Here is a 17,628-nt window from a genome sequence, read left to right on the forward strand (position 1 = left end):
CTTTGAAGTTTGGATTTCTAATATGGTTTTGTTATCTTTTTTTTTCTGAAATATTTATACTTGCATTTTGGTACAGTGGAAGATATTAGATGGTTGAGCATGGATCCCAGCTCTTGGTTCTGTATGTTGGTGTGAGTGCTTTATGCTTCTGTCCTAATAGTCCCTCATTTCTTAATAGAATAATGTGTAAGATGAGTATAAAGTGAGATGTGTACCATGTTAGTGCTAGTTTCTTGTTTTTATATCTTTTTTTTTGTATTAGTATGCATTGAACATCAAAACACTCAGAGCAATTAAAAGTGACTTAAACATCATGGAAAATGTATTGGCTAATGGGAAAAGAATTTCCAGAGCTTGTTAATCCAGTGGTGCATTAAGTTCTTTCTCTCTGTGTGTTCTTTCATCCCCAGCATGTGCCCTGGTCTTTCGCTAGGTACACTCAAGTTTGAAAGATGGATAGAAGCAAATTTGGATACCTTCTCCTTATAAAGGCAGAGGAGAAATTTGTTTTTTCTACTGTTCTCTTTCTGAAAGGCAGCATGTCTCTCGTTGGTTAAAACTGGGTTACATAGTGACCCCACATCATTGTTGGGAAGGATATGAATGACTAGATTGGCCTATCTTAGTCAAGAACCATACTTGTAGGGTTGGAGATGGATCTAGGCTTGCTGAAAGTTATATTACAGCTTGCCATTTAGAAAAAAATTCTTCTTATCAAGAAAAAGGATAAGATGGGTTTGGAGTAGATAAGTGACAGTATTATTAGAAAATTTACAACAAAACTAACCTTTCAGTGTTTATACCTACTTGTAAATACTCAGATACCCATGCCTGTCGCATGTGGAACATGAGACACACAGTGATGAATTCTCTTTCCCCAAGTACCAAATGTCATTATTGAGAAACCATGTAAAAGAAAGTTTATATTCTAAAGAATTTTTCTGTGGTAATAAAAGTTGTAATGATAACGTGCAGCAAGATTGTAATTTGAAATAAAACAAAAAGCTAATAACACGTTCTTTTTAGCAAAGAGTTTTAATTTTAACTTTGTAAAGTTAAAGTAGAATCCATCTGTGTTAGTTAGCTTTGCTGTTGCTGTGACCAAAATGTTTGACAAGAACAACTTAGAGCAAGGAATATTTTGGTTCATGATTTCAGAGATTTAGTTCAAGTTCATTGCTATGGGCCCAAGGTAAGGGAATTATGATGGAAGTGTGTGGTGGAGGAACATTGCTCCATTCATGGCTGGCCAGGAAGCTGAGAGAGGAAGGAAAGAGGAGAAGTGGCCCCAGGGAAGTTGCACCCTTCCAGGGCAGGTTCCCAGTGACTCACCTCTTTTCAACCTTGCCCACCCTGTCTATAGTTACCACCCAGTTAATCCATTCAAACTAGGATGAACTATTAGGTTAGAGCTCTTAATCCATTCATTTCACCTCTGAATATTCCTGCATTAAAGCAGGAGCTCTTGGGGGACACCTCATATCCAAACCATAACACCATCCAAGCAGAACTATTAGAAGATGCAGCCAACAAAAGTACAAATTATGTGTATTTTTTGTTTCTGTTTTTAGTGAATGAACTCATTCTCAAACAGAAGCAAAGATTTGAGGAAAAGAGGTTCAAATTGGACCACTCAGTGAGTAGCACCGTATGTTTCAACTCTTATTACTATTTTTAATAAATTCCATTTTATTGTTTTTGTTAATATTAATAGATGTTGAAGTTTAGCATATAACTAATTTTTCTTAAAGAAAAATTGTTTAAGATTGTTCTATTTAAATAACTTTCTTGATTATATTAATACTTTACTAGAGTGATCATCTTTTGAAAGTTCTGGTGGGATCACAGTGAGGCAGAGTTGGCTTGTAATATGTGACATTTGAAGTAGTAAATGGCAAAGTGGAAATAATGAGTAGATATTTGAAAAAACTGTTGAAAAGATTCTTAGTTCAGAAGGATTAACCCCAAATTACTGAAGACAAGTGAGCTTAAATTAATACCTTACCAAATACAAAGTTTGATAATATTGTTTGACAAATAATATAAAATTGTGTTATTTATTTTGAAAAGAAATTACACTTTCAGAGATTCTGGTTTAGCATTTATCTTTAATGTGTCTTTTGTATCTGTTATCAAAATTCATTTAAGGATGAAAAGTTTTTATAACAAAAAGGCAGTGGCGATTCACTAGTTAAGAGGAGTAGGTTGGAACATTATGTAGTATATTTTTGGTGTCTATGTAATAAGCATATAGGAAATAGCAGTTAAACATTGTTTTAGAGTCTCCAAAATAATCTTAAGAAACTATTGTGTTTCTTCATTTTAGAATGGCCACAGATGGCAAATATTTCAAGATTTGTTGGGAACTGATCAAGATAACCTTGATTTGGCTAATGTCAATCTCATGTTGGAGTTACTAGTGCAGAAGAAGAAACAACTAGAAGCAGTAAGTGGAAGCTAAACTTAAAGAAAAAACAATTTAATTTTAAACAATGATCTGCTTTTGCAGTGAAAAATATCTATAAATTCATAGTCAAGATTTGTTCTTATTGGTCTAGAAACATCTGCAAAGTCATTCTGACAGCTGTCCCCTTTTCAAGTTAAAGAAAAAATTCCTTTTAACCTATCTGCAGTGGTCAGTTTATATTAACAAAAACTGAATGTTAAGGACCATGAAAATGTAAAGTTTTATTTTAATAGAAAACAGTTATATTGGGGCTGGGGTTGTGGCTCAGTGGTAGAGCAGTTGCCTAGCATGTGTGAGGCACTGGATTTGATTCTCAGCACCACATACATAAATGAATAAAATAAAGGTCTGTCGACATCTAAAAAAATTCATATAAACAGTTATGTTGATTATTTTCTTCCAATGATTGTCTTTCTTGTCATATTCCTTTCACATTTGAGATTTAAAGCAGAAAATAGAGATGATTTTTAACTCCATTATATAACTTCAACAGTTCTCTGTTGGTAGCAGCAGTAGTCTCTGGCTTCACTAAAAACATTTGTAGAGATGTGTGTATCTAAATATATCTTATTTCATGCACTTAAATGAAAATAAAAGGTTAAAATTATGTTTACATAAGTAAGTGTAAAAAATTTTAAAATGGTGCTGGGCAAGGTAGTGCATGCCCATAATCCCATGGGGCTCGGAAGGCTGAGGCAGGGTGATCTCAATTTCAAAACCTGTCTCAGCAAAATCGAGGCAGTAAGCAACTCAGTGAGACCCTGTCTCTAAATAAAATACAGATAGGGCTGGGGAGGTGACTTGGTGATAGAGTGCCCTTGAGTTCATTCAACTCCTGGTACATACCTGCCCCCATAAAAATTGTAAAATGGGTAGTTAGATGTATTAGGAATTGAATATGATATAATAAAGGCAGTACACACCTTATCATAAACAATGTCTTGATGGAGCTGATGTTTGAAGGGTATTTAGCTTAAGACAGGGTGTCTGAATAGCTTACATAAACAGAAAGCATGAGCTGATAGCCAGATTGAGATTAGAACTGTGTCTTCTCTGGAGAACTACAGGCAAATGAGATCTTCCAATGTTGGGAGTCTTTCTTTATTCCCTCGGTGTGTACTTTGTTGGGACAGCTCTGATTTTCTTTTCCCATAGATTTTTATCATGTCATCTGCATTTTGCTTATATTATTGTTTTTTATGAAAGAGGACGTCTTTCCTTTTAAACTTCATTTTAAGTTCTGTGGGTTGATTCTGATTAATTTAGTTTGGATCTGAATACTGCTGAATCGGGTGGGAATATTTTGGTAGGGAAAAGAGTGTTGAGGTTTTGCCAGTGAGAATGGGTGTTCCTTGGAGATGGGGGTAAGTTCTGTGTTTTTTCTTTTTAAATTTTATTTTATTTTCCCAGTACTGGGTACTGAACTGAGGCACACTCAACTACTGAGCTATATCCCCAGACCTTTTTTTTTTTTAAATTTTGAGACATTGTCTTACAAAGTTGCCCAGGCTGGCCTCAGTCTTGCAGTCCTCCTGAGATGTTGGAATTATAAGCATCTGCCACCAGGCCTGGTCCCCTTATGATTTTAGACAGTTTTCTTTTAACATATGCTATGTGTTGGATGGGGTGTTAAGGACTGTGGACAAGACTGTTTAGGGTGTGTGTTTAATAAATTAAGTAAATATTTTCACAGTAATAAAGGGAGAAACTTGTGATAGATTGAGCATATGCAGTTATCTTGTTCCCTTTTGAAACTATGAAAATAACAGTAGAAAAGGGATGATAAAACCAAAGAAAATGGGAGAAGAGACTGGCAGGAATATTTTGTAAGCTATAAAGCAGATGAATGCAAAGTAAAAGATTTACAGATCTGATAAAAACTATACTAAGCAGCAATAGAGCAAGAGCTAACCCTATTTACCTTGTAGGGAGAGTTCCAGCTTTTGAAGGCATCAATCAGGTACTTCATATATTAAAGATATATCACATTTGAATCTGTTATCATTTTTCTTTTGCCTCAAGGACATCCTTTTATATTGCTTTAGAGCATGTCTGCTGGTGACAAATTAATACTTCAATATATTTAAGTCCTTATTTGACCATTGTGTTTGAAAGGTACTTCTGTATGAATGTAGAATTCTAGGTTGACTTTTTAAAACATGTTACTTTACTGTCTTCTGCCTTGCATTGTTTCAGATGAGCAGGCTACTTTTATTCTTATCTATGGTCTTCTGAAGGAAATGTTTCTCTCAGTTCATTCTTTTTTGTTCCATTATGATGTACCATCCTGTTTCTAGTTATTGGGATTCTTTGAACTTCTTGAATATATAGGTTTATAGTTTCCTTCAGATTTAGAAATCTTTTAGCCATTATTCAAATATTTTTTATTCCCTCTTCCACATGGAAACTTCAATTACATGTTTATTAGTTTGAAGTTGTTTCACAGACATTAAAGAACAATTTTATTTTTGTTAGTTTTCATCTATGTAGTTCATTTTGAATAGTTACTCTTGTTATTTTCAGGTTCAGTGATGTCGTTGATTTTTCATCTCTCTCCTTAACATGCTCAATGTTTTATCTAACTTCTAGAACATGCCTACTTAAAATGATGCTTTGATCTTTGTCTTCTCTTATCTGTATCTATATCTGCTTATGTACATTGACCTTTCCTCATATTTTGAGATACATTTACCTGCCTCTTTGCATGTGTATTAATTTATTTATTGGATACCAGAAATAATTAATTTCACCTTGTTCTATACTGGATATTTTTTTATTCATTTGTACATATCTGAGCTTTGTTCTGACATGTAGTTATTTGGAAATAATTTGCATCTCTTGAAACTTGTTTTTAAGTGATACCAGAACAGTTCTTTTGTCTAAACTAATTTTGCCCTATGGCTCACACAACCTCTGCAGGTGTCCTTCCTGATTTCTGTGTACTTTTAGATTTTTTTTACTCAGGCTGCTGGGAGCATATGATATTTTTGGTCCTTTGAGAGCTAATGTTTCATATAGTTGAACTGATGCTTTACTAAAGGTAGGAATGTAAAATCTTAGCTCCTCTTCTGCCATTTTGGCCAAGAGATTTATTTGCTTTTAGTTCTTTGAAATTGATTGTGATTTTCAGGAAATAGTCTGTTTTGTTCAAATGTGACACTTGCACTTGAAAATAATTTGTTTTAGTGCTTTATAAATATTATGCAGAGTTGGTTAATATTATACAAATCTTTTTTTCCTCTTTATCAATTATTGGTAGAGGTATATTAAAGTTATTTTGATTGCTTTTCTTTTTAATTCTGTAATGTTTTTGTTTCATGTATTTTGAAACTGTATTTACATGTATGTAATTTAGGATTCTTACATTTCCTGATGAATTATTTGCTTTAGCATTATGAAATGTATCATTTTGTTGCTAGAAACAGTCCTGGTTGTGATGTCTATTTTGTCTGATATTGATACATCAATAGCACCTTATAATTGTTATGTTCTTCATCCTTCACTTTCATTCTATCATTGTCCTTATAATGTGTATCTTAACACTACATATGGTTTATTTCTGTTCTCTTTTAAACACAATAAGCTTGTTTAATTCAAATGCAATTCAAGTCCATATAGTGTGTGTGTGTGTGTGTGTGTGAATGGAACCCAGAACTTGTACATACTAGGTAAGTACTCTACAACTGAGCTGCACCCCATCCTCTTAATATTATTATATTATTGATATGGTCGGGTTTGAGTCTACTTCATGGTGTTTGTTTTCCATTTCTTCCATCTATTCTCTATTCTGTTTTTTATGTTTCGCCTTTTATAGAAATCATTAAGATTTTAGTTTTGCATTTTAGTAAGCCATTTTGTCTTTTCCATTTTTTGCATAGTTTGTTTTTAGCGGTTCCTGTAAAGTTTACAAAATGTCTTTTTCTTTTCACAGTCTTGAGTTTATAAGACCACTTCAAGGACAATATATTTATAGTCAACCTTGAATATTTAGTATACTACTTTAAAGGAAAACATGAAGCTTTAAAATAATTTATTGCCAACCTGCTTTTTTGAGTTCAAACTATGTTATAAGCTCTGCTAAATATTGTTGTTTTTGTCTTAAACAGGTAATAGTCTTTTGAAGATGTGATTAAAAAAATTTCATCTACCCTTTCATTTTTTTCTTAGATCTGGGCTTCCATCTGGCTCATTTTCCTTTTATCTGTATAGCTTTCTTTACTTTTTATTGTTAAGTTGATTGTTTTGCTATATACAGAAGCCTAGAGGTTTTCTTATTTTCACTTACCACTTAACGGTACCTTCCTTGTCTTTTTTGCTTCTTTTGTTTTTGATGAAATCAGAAATCATTTTTACTGGTCTGCTGAAGATAATACTCCCTTTTTCTCTATTGCTACTTTTAAGATTTTCTTTCTGACATTGGTTTTCAGCAGTGTGACTGTGATATTCCTAGGTTTCATTTTCTCTATAATATACTGGTTGAGTATCATGGAATAGGAATATCTACTTTTCGAATATTGTCAACCATTGTTTATTTAGCACTATGTTCTCTTTTTTCTTTTGATTTTCAGTGACATATTGTTACCAATTTTCATTAATCACTTATTTCTGATGCTCTGTTCTTTTTTATTTATATAAATAAAATATAAAATAAAATAAATATATAACCAAATTAATTAAGTAAATTTATATTCTGTGTATCAGATTAAATGATACATATTGAGCTTTCTTTGAGTTCTTTCTTCCTTTCCTTTGTTGTGTCCAATCTGCCTCTAACCTCATGTAGTGTTTTCATTCAGTGTTTTTCTTTCCTTCCCATACCCTTCTTTATGGAACTGAGGGGGAGACTAGGCAAGTACTTTACCATTGGGCCATACCCCTATCCCTAGTGTTTTTCCTTAAATTTGTAAAATTTTAGACATATTTTTCATTTCTAATATTTATATTTTTTTCATTTCTTTTCTGTAATTCTCCATCTTTCACTTATTTTGTTCACTTTTCCTCTCAATTCTTTAACAATTTATAGGAATGTTTTAGTGTTCTTTGTTGCTTATTTTAGCATCTAGATTATCTGAATTTCCTTCTGTTGGTCTTTTGTATCCTTTGGCTTTTCTACTACTTTTTCTGTCTTGTAATTTTTTTAAAGTCATCCTATTTATTCTACATTCATGAGTGGTATGGAGACTAAAGTAGTTGTGTATTTTTCCTGAACAGTCTGACTTTTTCTTTATCAGGAAGAAAGGATGAGACTGATTTCTTTTGGTTCTAAATCAGCATTTTACCTGAGTTTGGGCTCATTTACTGCTTGGGTTGCTTTCACTTTATTGACTTCTGATAATAATATTTTTTGAGTTCATATATTTTTTGTTATTGTTTCTGTAGGAGCAACACTTTTAATCTAAAGTGGATCTGTTCTCTTTTTTCATATATTTAGTTGTCAGTGGATCTTTTATTTATTTATATGTGGTGCTGAGTATTGAACCCAAGGCCTCACACATGCCAGGCAGGCATTCCACCACTAAGCCACAACTCCAGCCCTGTTCCTATTGTTTTAATGTGAGTTTTATATTATGAAAGTGTTAACTGTGATACTAGTTCTTCCAAATTTTAGTTATTCATTCTATGAACTATTGTGACTTTTTACAAATATTCTTCTCATGCTTTGAAGCACATGTATTCTTAAATTGTTTGGGGTTTTGTTTTAGTCACCTTTTTCACCAGTGTGACTAAAAGACCTGACAAAGACAATTTTAGAGGAGGAATGGTTTATTTGGGGACTCACTGTTTTCAGAGGTCTCAGTCCATAGATGACTGGCTGCATTCCTTGGGCACGAGGTGAGGCAGAATGTCATGATGGAAGAGTGTGGTGGAAGGAAGCGGCTCACATGATGATCAGAAAGCAGAGACTCCACTTACCATATAGAAAAAATATACTAGAAAGGCACATCCCCAGTGACCCGCCTCCTTTAGTCACACCCTGCCTTCCTTCAGTTGCAGTTAATCCCACCAGGGGATTAATTCACTGGGTGAGGCTTTCCTAATCCAATCATTTCTCTCTAAACCTTGCATTGTCTCACACTTGATCTTTTGGGGGACACCTCACATCCAAACTGTAACAGGTGTATTTATGTTCTTTAATAATTTTTAATTGATTGTTCATATCTTCTTTCGACTTCATTTTTTTCCTTTAAAATCAGTTTGTAATAAAAAGAAAACTAGTACAGTGAAAAGTGTATTAATTTACTAATGTGATTATGGATTTTTCAGTTTTCTTTCCATTACTGTACTTTTAGTTTTATATCCTGTACTATATTGAACACACAGAATTGGGAACTGCTTCACATATAAGAGGATTCATTGCCTAGTCTTCCTTTAGAGCTGTTCACTTTTCCAAACAACAGTATTTTAAAATTGTCTTGTTTTGTTGTACCAGGGGCTATTATGGCCCAGGACCATGCAGCAAGGTAAACTTCTCGCTGAGTAAAATCTAGCCTTTTTTCCCCTTAAATTTGTAAAGAACAAATGAGAAATATTAAGAGAAGTGGAGTTATGCTTGGCAAGCAGATCTTTTGTAGGAAAGAGAAATATGGAAGTTTGAATATTTGGGTATAAATTTCCTGGAACTTTCTGTACCCAACATATACTCTTGGAAGATCTTGGTACATTCTCTGGTGGGTTTGTAACCCAGCTTGGAGACTGCTGCTGATTGTGCAACTGAAAGTGAATATTCTTTAAATTTTTTTCATTTGAATTAGATTTAAGGAAAATAGTGTGTTGATATAGAGAAAAAATGTCACTTGAATAATTGTTTTGTGATATGTGAGTTATGACACAATGACTCTTAGTTTGAGAAAGGTTACCTGGTTATTTTTTTGATAGGGAATCTGAAGCCAAGCAGGGAATGCACTCATAAAATTATGTAGGATGTTTGGGTTGGAATCCCGGAACCCTTGACTTTTGTTATCACACTTGAAAAGTTCTTTTTCCTCTTTCTCTCTCTCTCCCCCTGCTGCTTATTTCCTTATCCTTTCCCTTCTCTTCAATGAAGTTATAAACACTTGTAATTTACAATGCCAAATGTTATTAATAAACAGGGTTTATAGCAAACATTAGCATTCCCTAGATTCATCATTCCCTATCCCTGTCAACTTCCTATATACAAGCTTTTCAGTTTTTTAATTTGCTTTTACATTTCTATTTGTTTTATTTTAAAGTCAACATAAAATTTGTGCATATTTATGTTTTGATATGTGTGTACCTTTTGTAATGTTCAGATCAGAGTAAACCTCTCTTTTCTAAAAGATTTATGGTTTCTTTGTGGCAAAAACATTCAAAATTCTCTTGAGTTTTTTGAAAATTGTATAGTGCATTATCATTATCTATAGTAATTCTACTTTGCAAAAAAACCCTCTTGTTTCATTCTATTTGGAAAGTCTTATGCAAGTAGAAACATTTCTTTCCTCAACATGCTTGATGTTCTGTTGAAAAGCTGCTATAGAGCTCACAGTGCTTGGGAGGATGTACTCATGTAAATAAAACCTTAAAAACCAAATTATTCATACATAATAAATATAAAAAGACCATCTTCATGTTACCATGATTTAGAAATTTGTTTAATCATTAAACATTATTCAGTTGTGTTTTGTATTTGTAATATTCTAGTATGATTATCAGTTTTTGTCTTCATCTCTCCTTATTTGCCTTGACTTAAAATTTTCATTGGTCTGTTTTGTTGCTTATCCTTTTAAGTGCAAAGGTTTCCACCCTCTCCCTGTAAGGATAGATAAATTTGGGGAATGGGTGTGAAGTGCCAGTGCTTTTTTCTAAGTATGTATTTTACCTTAGTGATTCTTCAGATTTTAATGGGCTTATTTTTATCATCTGGTCCCTTATTAAACAGATTCCTGGGATCTTTTCTACAGCAAGAGAATTAGAATTTCTAAAATCTCACCCAGTCTGTATTTTTACAAATGCCCCAGATAATTCTGTTGCATAGTGAGAGAAATGGAAGTTTTATTAGTCTTTCATATTTATTTTTGTTTGGCAATTACTCCACTAGATTTTTAAATTCTCTTTTTTAAACATAAACATTTAAAAATTTTATTTGTCATGAACTTTCTCTTATAATTACTCTGTTTTTAGCTTTCGATATTCTTTTTACATATGTTTATCAGATTCACTTGGTTGTTTTGGTGAATTTTGACAGTAAATTATGAATATTTGTGTTTTTATGTTTTGATGTATAGTAAATGTCAGCCTTTATAATTGTCACTTATCTGTTTCATCTTAGTTTCAATTACCAATTAGGAATATTTGCGCATGCACGCGCGTGCACACACACACACACACACCCCTGCCATTTATGATAAAAATCTTTGTTTCCAGATGTTTGGTTTTGACTGAAGTTTTCTATAAAAATGTATTAATTCTTATATCCACTGAGTAGATAATACTCAAATGGTAAATTTGGCTTTTGAAAGTTATGAATTTCTCTATATTTATTATGCTTACTCCTGCAAAAGGAAGTTTTTATGGGAAAAGTGATTTTTATGTCAAGAAAATGTTAGCTCCTTTGAGTTTTGTCTTGATGTTTGGGGAAGAGAAGAATTCCCCAGAAATACATTTTTCAACATGTAGAACACATGTTTCTTAAAATTAATTTCAGTTATTTTCATCAAAAATTGTTTTCTTTTTGAAATGTCAACTAGCAAGTGGGAAAACTATTTAGCTAGAAGCAGTAGACTAACTGAAATGAGTGAGTAAAGTTGCTTGATGTTGGTAACCCTGAATTCAAAGTTTATATTTTCAAAAGAACAATTGCAATTTTCTTTTGTAGGAGTCACATGCAGCTCAGCTACAGATCCTAATGGAATTCCTCAAGGTTGCAAGAAGAAATAAAAGAGAGGTATATTATTTTGTGTTTTACATACTATTTTATTTACTGTTGTTGACTTTTCTTTAAATATGTCAGGCTACAGAAATATTTAAATAAGAATATTTGACTTTTCAGGAAGTTTTCTTATGCTTTGTTGTTTTACTGTTACAATTTGATTTATTTTAAATCCTCCATTGGAGATGTGCTGAAAAGTTTTCAGAAAGATTTACACCAATGACAAACCTTAAAGCTATAAAAACAGATGATAGAATTATCAAATGGCAGGCTACCCTTTATCATGAAAACAAAACTTAGGGGAATTTACTTAGAGCTTTTAGGGTTGTAGTTTTTCTTTCAGAGAAAATGCTTGTGGGGAAAATAAGTAAAACATGGTCATATATTTGGAACTTGGAAAGTCTAAGTCATGCAAAGTAGCTAAAAAAAGTTTTATATTAAGTCTTTTAAAGCAGTGTTCTAATTTAATGTAAAATTTCTCATTTCACATATGTATAAAATATGGGAAAATGAAGCAGGCAGAATCTTGTCATCTGCTTACCATGCTACACTTACTCTGAAATCTGATTTTTTTCTTTAAAGTCTTAACTACCTCAAATCTGTGGTATTTTTACTTTAAAAGTTGTCTAATTTGGGCACTTTTTACTTTTTAGAAAAAAGCAAACTATTATGTGCTGTATTATTGACTATTTTCTTTTTAAAAATAAAAATATGATTGAGGTTTTTATTATGATTATGTAGTCTACGTGTGCATTGCCAGAACTTAATTTCCCTACTTTTGGTTATTCATTGTGTCCTGTTCTTAACTTTTTCTGACTTGGTTCAGATTATATTTGCCTGGATTTCGCTAGGGATGATAGCTAAATACTCAACGTGATTTGTGACTCTTAACTTTTACTAAGTCAACAATTATGATTGTAGTGTCTGTTTATGGAAACATCTTCATTGTATGTTTAAGATTTTAAGATTTATTTGTGTCTGGGTTTCCCCTGCCCCCCCCCCCCCCCCCCCCCGCCCTTTGGGTGGGAGAGGAGATGGGATCTAGACATTCATTTGTTTAAATGTTTGTAGTGTAGTACTTCTTAAACTGCAGTATGCATGAAAATCACTCAAGGATGTTGTTAAAATACAAGTTCTCATTAAGGGGATCTTTTTGAATCCTGACAATCTGCATTTATAACAAGCCCCATGATTTTGAAGTTCATGGTCCTTGAACCACCTTTGGCAAGGCTAAAAATGTAATATAAAAGTTAATCCAACATGTATACGCTCAACATTTTTTGCTATAGAAAATTCTCTGGAAAAATGATAAATTTTTATGTTTTATACCTACTACGTGAAATTGTGCTGTAGTTATTTTGCATTTTTTCTTTTTCATCTTAGACTTTGGACTCATTTTTCTTTCCACACATGAAACTCATTGGTTTACTCCATACTTACACAAGGGTGTGAATATCTAAGAGGCGAGGATCTTTGGAGGCCATCTTAACGTCTGCCTGTAATAGCATTTTATATTTAAATGTATTGAGATGTTCATTTTTTTGTTTCCATCATGTTTAACTGAACAGAAGGGCTTTGGGTCCCATATAAAAACTAGGCTTATCTGTTTAAATCTGTACCAGCATTTGAACAATTGCTTTATATTTCATTTGATTTAATTTTGAAACAGACTTTTGGGCATTTTGGGTATTACTTTTTTAAATAGAATAGTTTGATGAGACTTAGTTACCTTTTGGTTTTGTTTGGAATTTAGCTGAATCAGACTTTTTACAGAGAAGTGCATAAATCAATTTAAAAGAGAGTAATATCTGTGTTTAACTGCTGTCCTGAGTAAACAACAGAATATTGCTGGGTCTCCTAAAGCTGCCTGCCTATACCCTTCTCAGATCATGACCTACTCCCTTCCCTACTAGGTGACCAATATCCTGATATTTATGATGACAAGTCCCTTGCCTTTCTTTAATATTTTGCTGCTTAAGTATTTATATGTCTCTCTCTAGTTGAGCTTTCTGTAAATGTTTTGTGCAGTGCGTAATCTTTGTTTTTTTCTTCTTTGACTCAGTGTTAAAATTCATACATACGGTTGTTCATGACTATAGTTGATTTTGGTTGCAGAGTGTTTCATTACATCGATATGCCATATTTTCATAAAAATAGATGTTGATGGACATTTGGGTTGTTTCAGTTTTAGGCTATTCATAAACAATGGTACTTAACATATATGTATCCATATAGCATCCATATATATGGAATATATTTAAAAGTAGAATGCATGAATCATAGAGTATGTGTATCTTCAAATTTAATAATGCCAAAATGTTATCCTTAGCAGGTTGTGTTATTCCTCCTAAAGACATTGCATGAGGGTTTCTATTGTGCTGTATTCTTGATAGAAGTTGGTATTGGTAGACATTTTCCAGTTTAGTTGACCTTGGGGTTTTAATTTGTATTTCCTTGATGACTAAGGAGGTTGAGCACCTGTTTACTGGCCATATGGATTTTTAAAAATTAATCTGTGTCTGAAGTACTACTTACTTAAGACATTTTGTAGTTCTTCTGTTTGATCTTTATTTAATGACTTGATATTTACATATTGTGAATATAAATTCTTAAACAGACTTATCACAAATATCTTTCCTTCTAATTGGGTTGCTTTTTTCACTCTTACATGTATTAACAGAAATTTCAAACTCAGTTAATTTATATTTCCTGTTAGAGTGTGTTTGTGAAGATTTCTTCACCTGTAGTCATGAAGATATTTCCTATATTGTCCTTTACTTGAAACTTTGTTCTTCTGTCTTTTACATTTAGATCTATACTCTACTTGGAGATTTATTTTTGTGTATGATATCATGTATAGGGATCTTTTCATATGGCTACCCAAGTGTCCATTCTTTTTTATTAAGAAGTTCATCATTTTAACTGTTGCTTTGACATTTCACCTGTGTCACACATCCTGTGATCATACATGCATGTGTGTGTTTCTAGGCTCTTTTCTGCTCACTGATTTTTGCTATCCTTTGGCAGTACCATATTTTGTTGATTACTAGAACTATAAGTTACATTTTTTTCTTCAGGAAACTAGGCTATTCATGGCTCTTTGTATTTCTATATTACTTTTAGAATCAACTAGTATATTTCTATGGTAAGCCTGCTATGATTTTATTGGGATTATTTTGTAGACAAATTTGAGAGACTGTATCTTTGCAATAATTATGTCTTCTAATTGATGAACATGGTATTTCTGTTTATATTTAGGTCTTTAAAAATATCTTAAAATTTTGATCAGTCTTGCATATCTTTATTCTAGATTTAGTCATTTTTGATGCTATTAAAATGATGTCTTTGTCTTTAATTTTAGTTTCTTATTGTTGCTGGTATGTAGAAATAGTTGATTTTTTTTTTTTTTACAGTTTTAGAAAATATCCACCATCCTTGTTAAACTTTCATTAATTCTACTTTATTTGTAGAGTCTTTTGTTTTCTGTGTGCACATCATAATCTGAAAATAATTAGAGTTCAGTGTCTTTATGATCCTTATATCTTTTATTTATTTTTCTTGTCTTACTCTGCTGGCTAGGACATCCGGTACAATGATGAATAGAAGTGGTGGTAGCTGGGCATCCTAGTCTTGATGCTGATCTCAAAGTGAAAGCATTCGACGTGTCACCATTAGGTATGATGTTTTCTGTAGGTTTTTTGTAGGTACTTTTTAATCATTCAAAGAAATAAATTTCTATTCCCAGTTTGCTAAGAGGATTTTCTTTAATTATGAGTGTAGTTCAGTACACTCTAAATTTGGGGGCATCTGAGGCAAATGTGATTTTTTTTTTTTTCATTCTGATAATGTGAATAATTATATTGGTTTAATATTAGAAAGTCAGTCAATTTGCCCCTGAAGCGACCAGCCATTCTGACTGTCTGACTGATCCAGGAGTATCTTTTCTTAGGATGTTTATAATTTTAGGAAACCCCATCAGGACAGTTGGTTGAGCCTCTTTGCTTCCTTTTGTGCAAACCAAACTTGGTCGTTATGCATATTCTCTTCTATACAGTTTGGATTGTTAGGATTTTTTCATCTGTGTTTGTGAATGAGTTTGTGAGATTGTTTTTTTCTTGCACTCATCTTGTGCAGTTTTACTATAAAGATTATGTTAGCTTTGTCAGATGAGCTGGGAGTTATGCCCTCTTTTTTTGTTTCTTAGAATTTGTATAGTCTAGGATCAGTGTCTTTGTTGGATTTTTAAAGATCTTACTGGAGAAGTCATACACCTACGATTTGTCTGCAGGAACTTTCAAATTCTTGATGCGGGTAGTTGAAAGGTTATATGCTTTTTAGGTTTTTGTTTTATATATCACTTTTGATATGTTATACTTTGAGTTGTCTGCTTCAGCATAATTTTAAAACATATTACCATAAGATTGGTCTTAACAGCCTTAGGTTTTTAGTGTCCCCAGAATTTTTAGTGAAGTCTTTCATTCCTGATACTGTGTTCCTTTTTGTTCTTTTTTCTTGATCAGTTCTTGTCAGGGTTGGATCAATTTTGTGAATTTTGTCTAAGAAGCAACTTTTGACTTTGTTTATCCTGTCTCTTTCATGCTTGTTTTCCATTTTGTTAATTTATGATCTTTATTATTTCTTTCCTTCTACTTTAGTTTTACTTTTTTGTTCCTTTCTAATTCATTGAATTGAATACACATATTATTCAGACTTTTTTCTTACATAGGCCTTTATGGCCATAGTTTTTGTTTTTGTTTTTGTTTTTTTTTTTTCATTTTTTTACTTGTTCTTTTTTAGTTATGCATGACAGAAGAATCTATTTTGATATATCAAACATACATGGAGTATAACTTCCCTTTCTTCTTGTTGTACATGATGTGGACTTACTGATTGTGTATTCATATTTGAACATAGGAAAGTTATGTTCAATTCATTCTACTGTCTTTCCTGTCCCCAACACCCCCTTACCTTTATTTGCTGTTATCTAATCCAGTGACCTTCTATTCTCCCCTCCTCCCTTGCTTATTGTGAGTTAGCATCTGTATATCAGAGAGAACATTCGACCTTTGGTTTTTTGGGGGGATTGGCTTAATTTCACTTAGCGTGATAGTGTCCAGTTCCATTCATTGGCAAGCAAATGCCATAATTTCATTCTTCTTTATGGCTGAGTAATATTTATTGTGTATAAATACCACATTTTCTTTATCCATTCATTTATTGAAGGGCACCTAGGTTGGTTTCATAGCTTTGTTATTATGAATTGAGTTCCTGCCATTTTGTTATTGTTTTATTTTTTTCCTCCTTGTCTCTCTTCTTCTATCACTCATTCCCCTTTATCTTTTTCTTTTTGTTCTTTTTCTCTCTTTGTGGTTTTTTCAGAATTTTTTGGAATTTTTCAGAATTCTAATTTGAATCATCTATAATATTTCTGAGTGCATTACTTTGTATTCTTTTCACTAGTTTTACATCATACATTTGTAATTTATCACAGAATACTGGTGTTGACATCTGTTTACATTTGCTTGTAAGTAAGCCACCTTATAACTTGTCCCCTCTCTACTATTTATTTTTTGTCTTGCTTATTCTATGTTTTCTTCTGAGCATGAAAAGAAAATTTTTTGGGAGGGTTGAATGAAGTCTTGAAATGAAGCCTGCCACTAGGTAATTGAGGCCATGTAGGGTTGAGGATGGTGGAATGGGACAGTAAGGGTTTTGGCTTCCTGAAGTGTGTATTTCCTTAGCTTTGTTTTTGTTAGTAACTCTTTTTAGAATTACTACACATGAAGTTTTGCTGTTCTTTTACCAACTTTTTCCCCTTAAAGTGTAAGAGTGTATTCTTATGTTCATTTTGAAATAGTTATATATCATTTATTCCTAATTATATTGACTTCTAAAAACCAAAATTCATGTAATGGGTTTAATACTGAAACATCTTAATCAAACTGTAGTGAAGGTCAGATAAATGAGTACTGAAGATACCTATCTGTACCTAAGCAGTTGTCAATAATAAAGGAATTTAAAGTTTTGAATTCTTCACATTTTCATCTTTTTAAAAATTATTTTTAGTTATAGATGGACACAATACCTTTATTTAATTAATTTATTTTTTATGTGGTGCTGAGGATTGAATCCAGTGCCTTACACGTGGTAGGCAGATACTCTACTACTGAGCCACAACCCCAGTCCCATGTTTTTATCTTAATAAGTGTTTCTGAGACTTTTCTTCACTTTGTTTGTTTAAATGTTTCTATAAATTTTCTTTCTAATTTGTGGT

At 32.5% G+C, this 17,628-nt stretch overlaps 1 protein-coding gene across 4 annotated transcripts in view; it reads left to right on the top strand.

Annotated features, from left to right (window-relative positions):
• COP1 (COP1 E3 ubiquitin ligase) overlaps nucleotides 1-17,628 on the top strand; it is a 197,487-nt gene that overhangs the window by 36,657 nt on the left and 143,202 nt on the right. For 2 of the 4 annotated variants that reach the window (XM_079106965.1, XM_079106963.1), the window contains exons 4-6: nucleotides 1,572-1,648; nucleotides 2,327-2,446; nucleotides 11,301-11,369. In XM_079106965.1, the coding sequence (XP_078963091.1) occupies nucleotides 1,572-1,648; nucleotides 2,327-2,446; nucleotides 11,301-11,369 (266 nt within the window). The remainder of the gene's footprint in view (nucleotides 1-1,571; nucleotides 1,649-2,326; nucleotides 2,447-11,300; nucleotides 11,370-17,628) is intronic. The other 2 variants (XM_079106964.1, XM_079106966.1) reach the window with 2 other exon arrangements.

This window comes from Sciurus vulgaris (genome assembly GCF_902686455.1).
Source record: "Sciurus vulgaris genome assembly, chromosome: 12".
Lineage (NCBI taxonomy): Eukaryota > Metazoa > Chordata > Mammalia > Rodentia > Sciuridae > Sciurus > Sciurus vulgaris.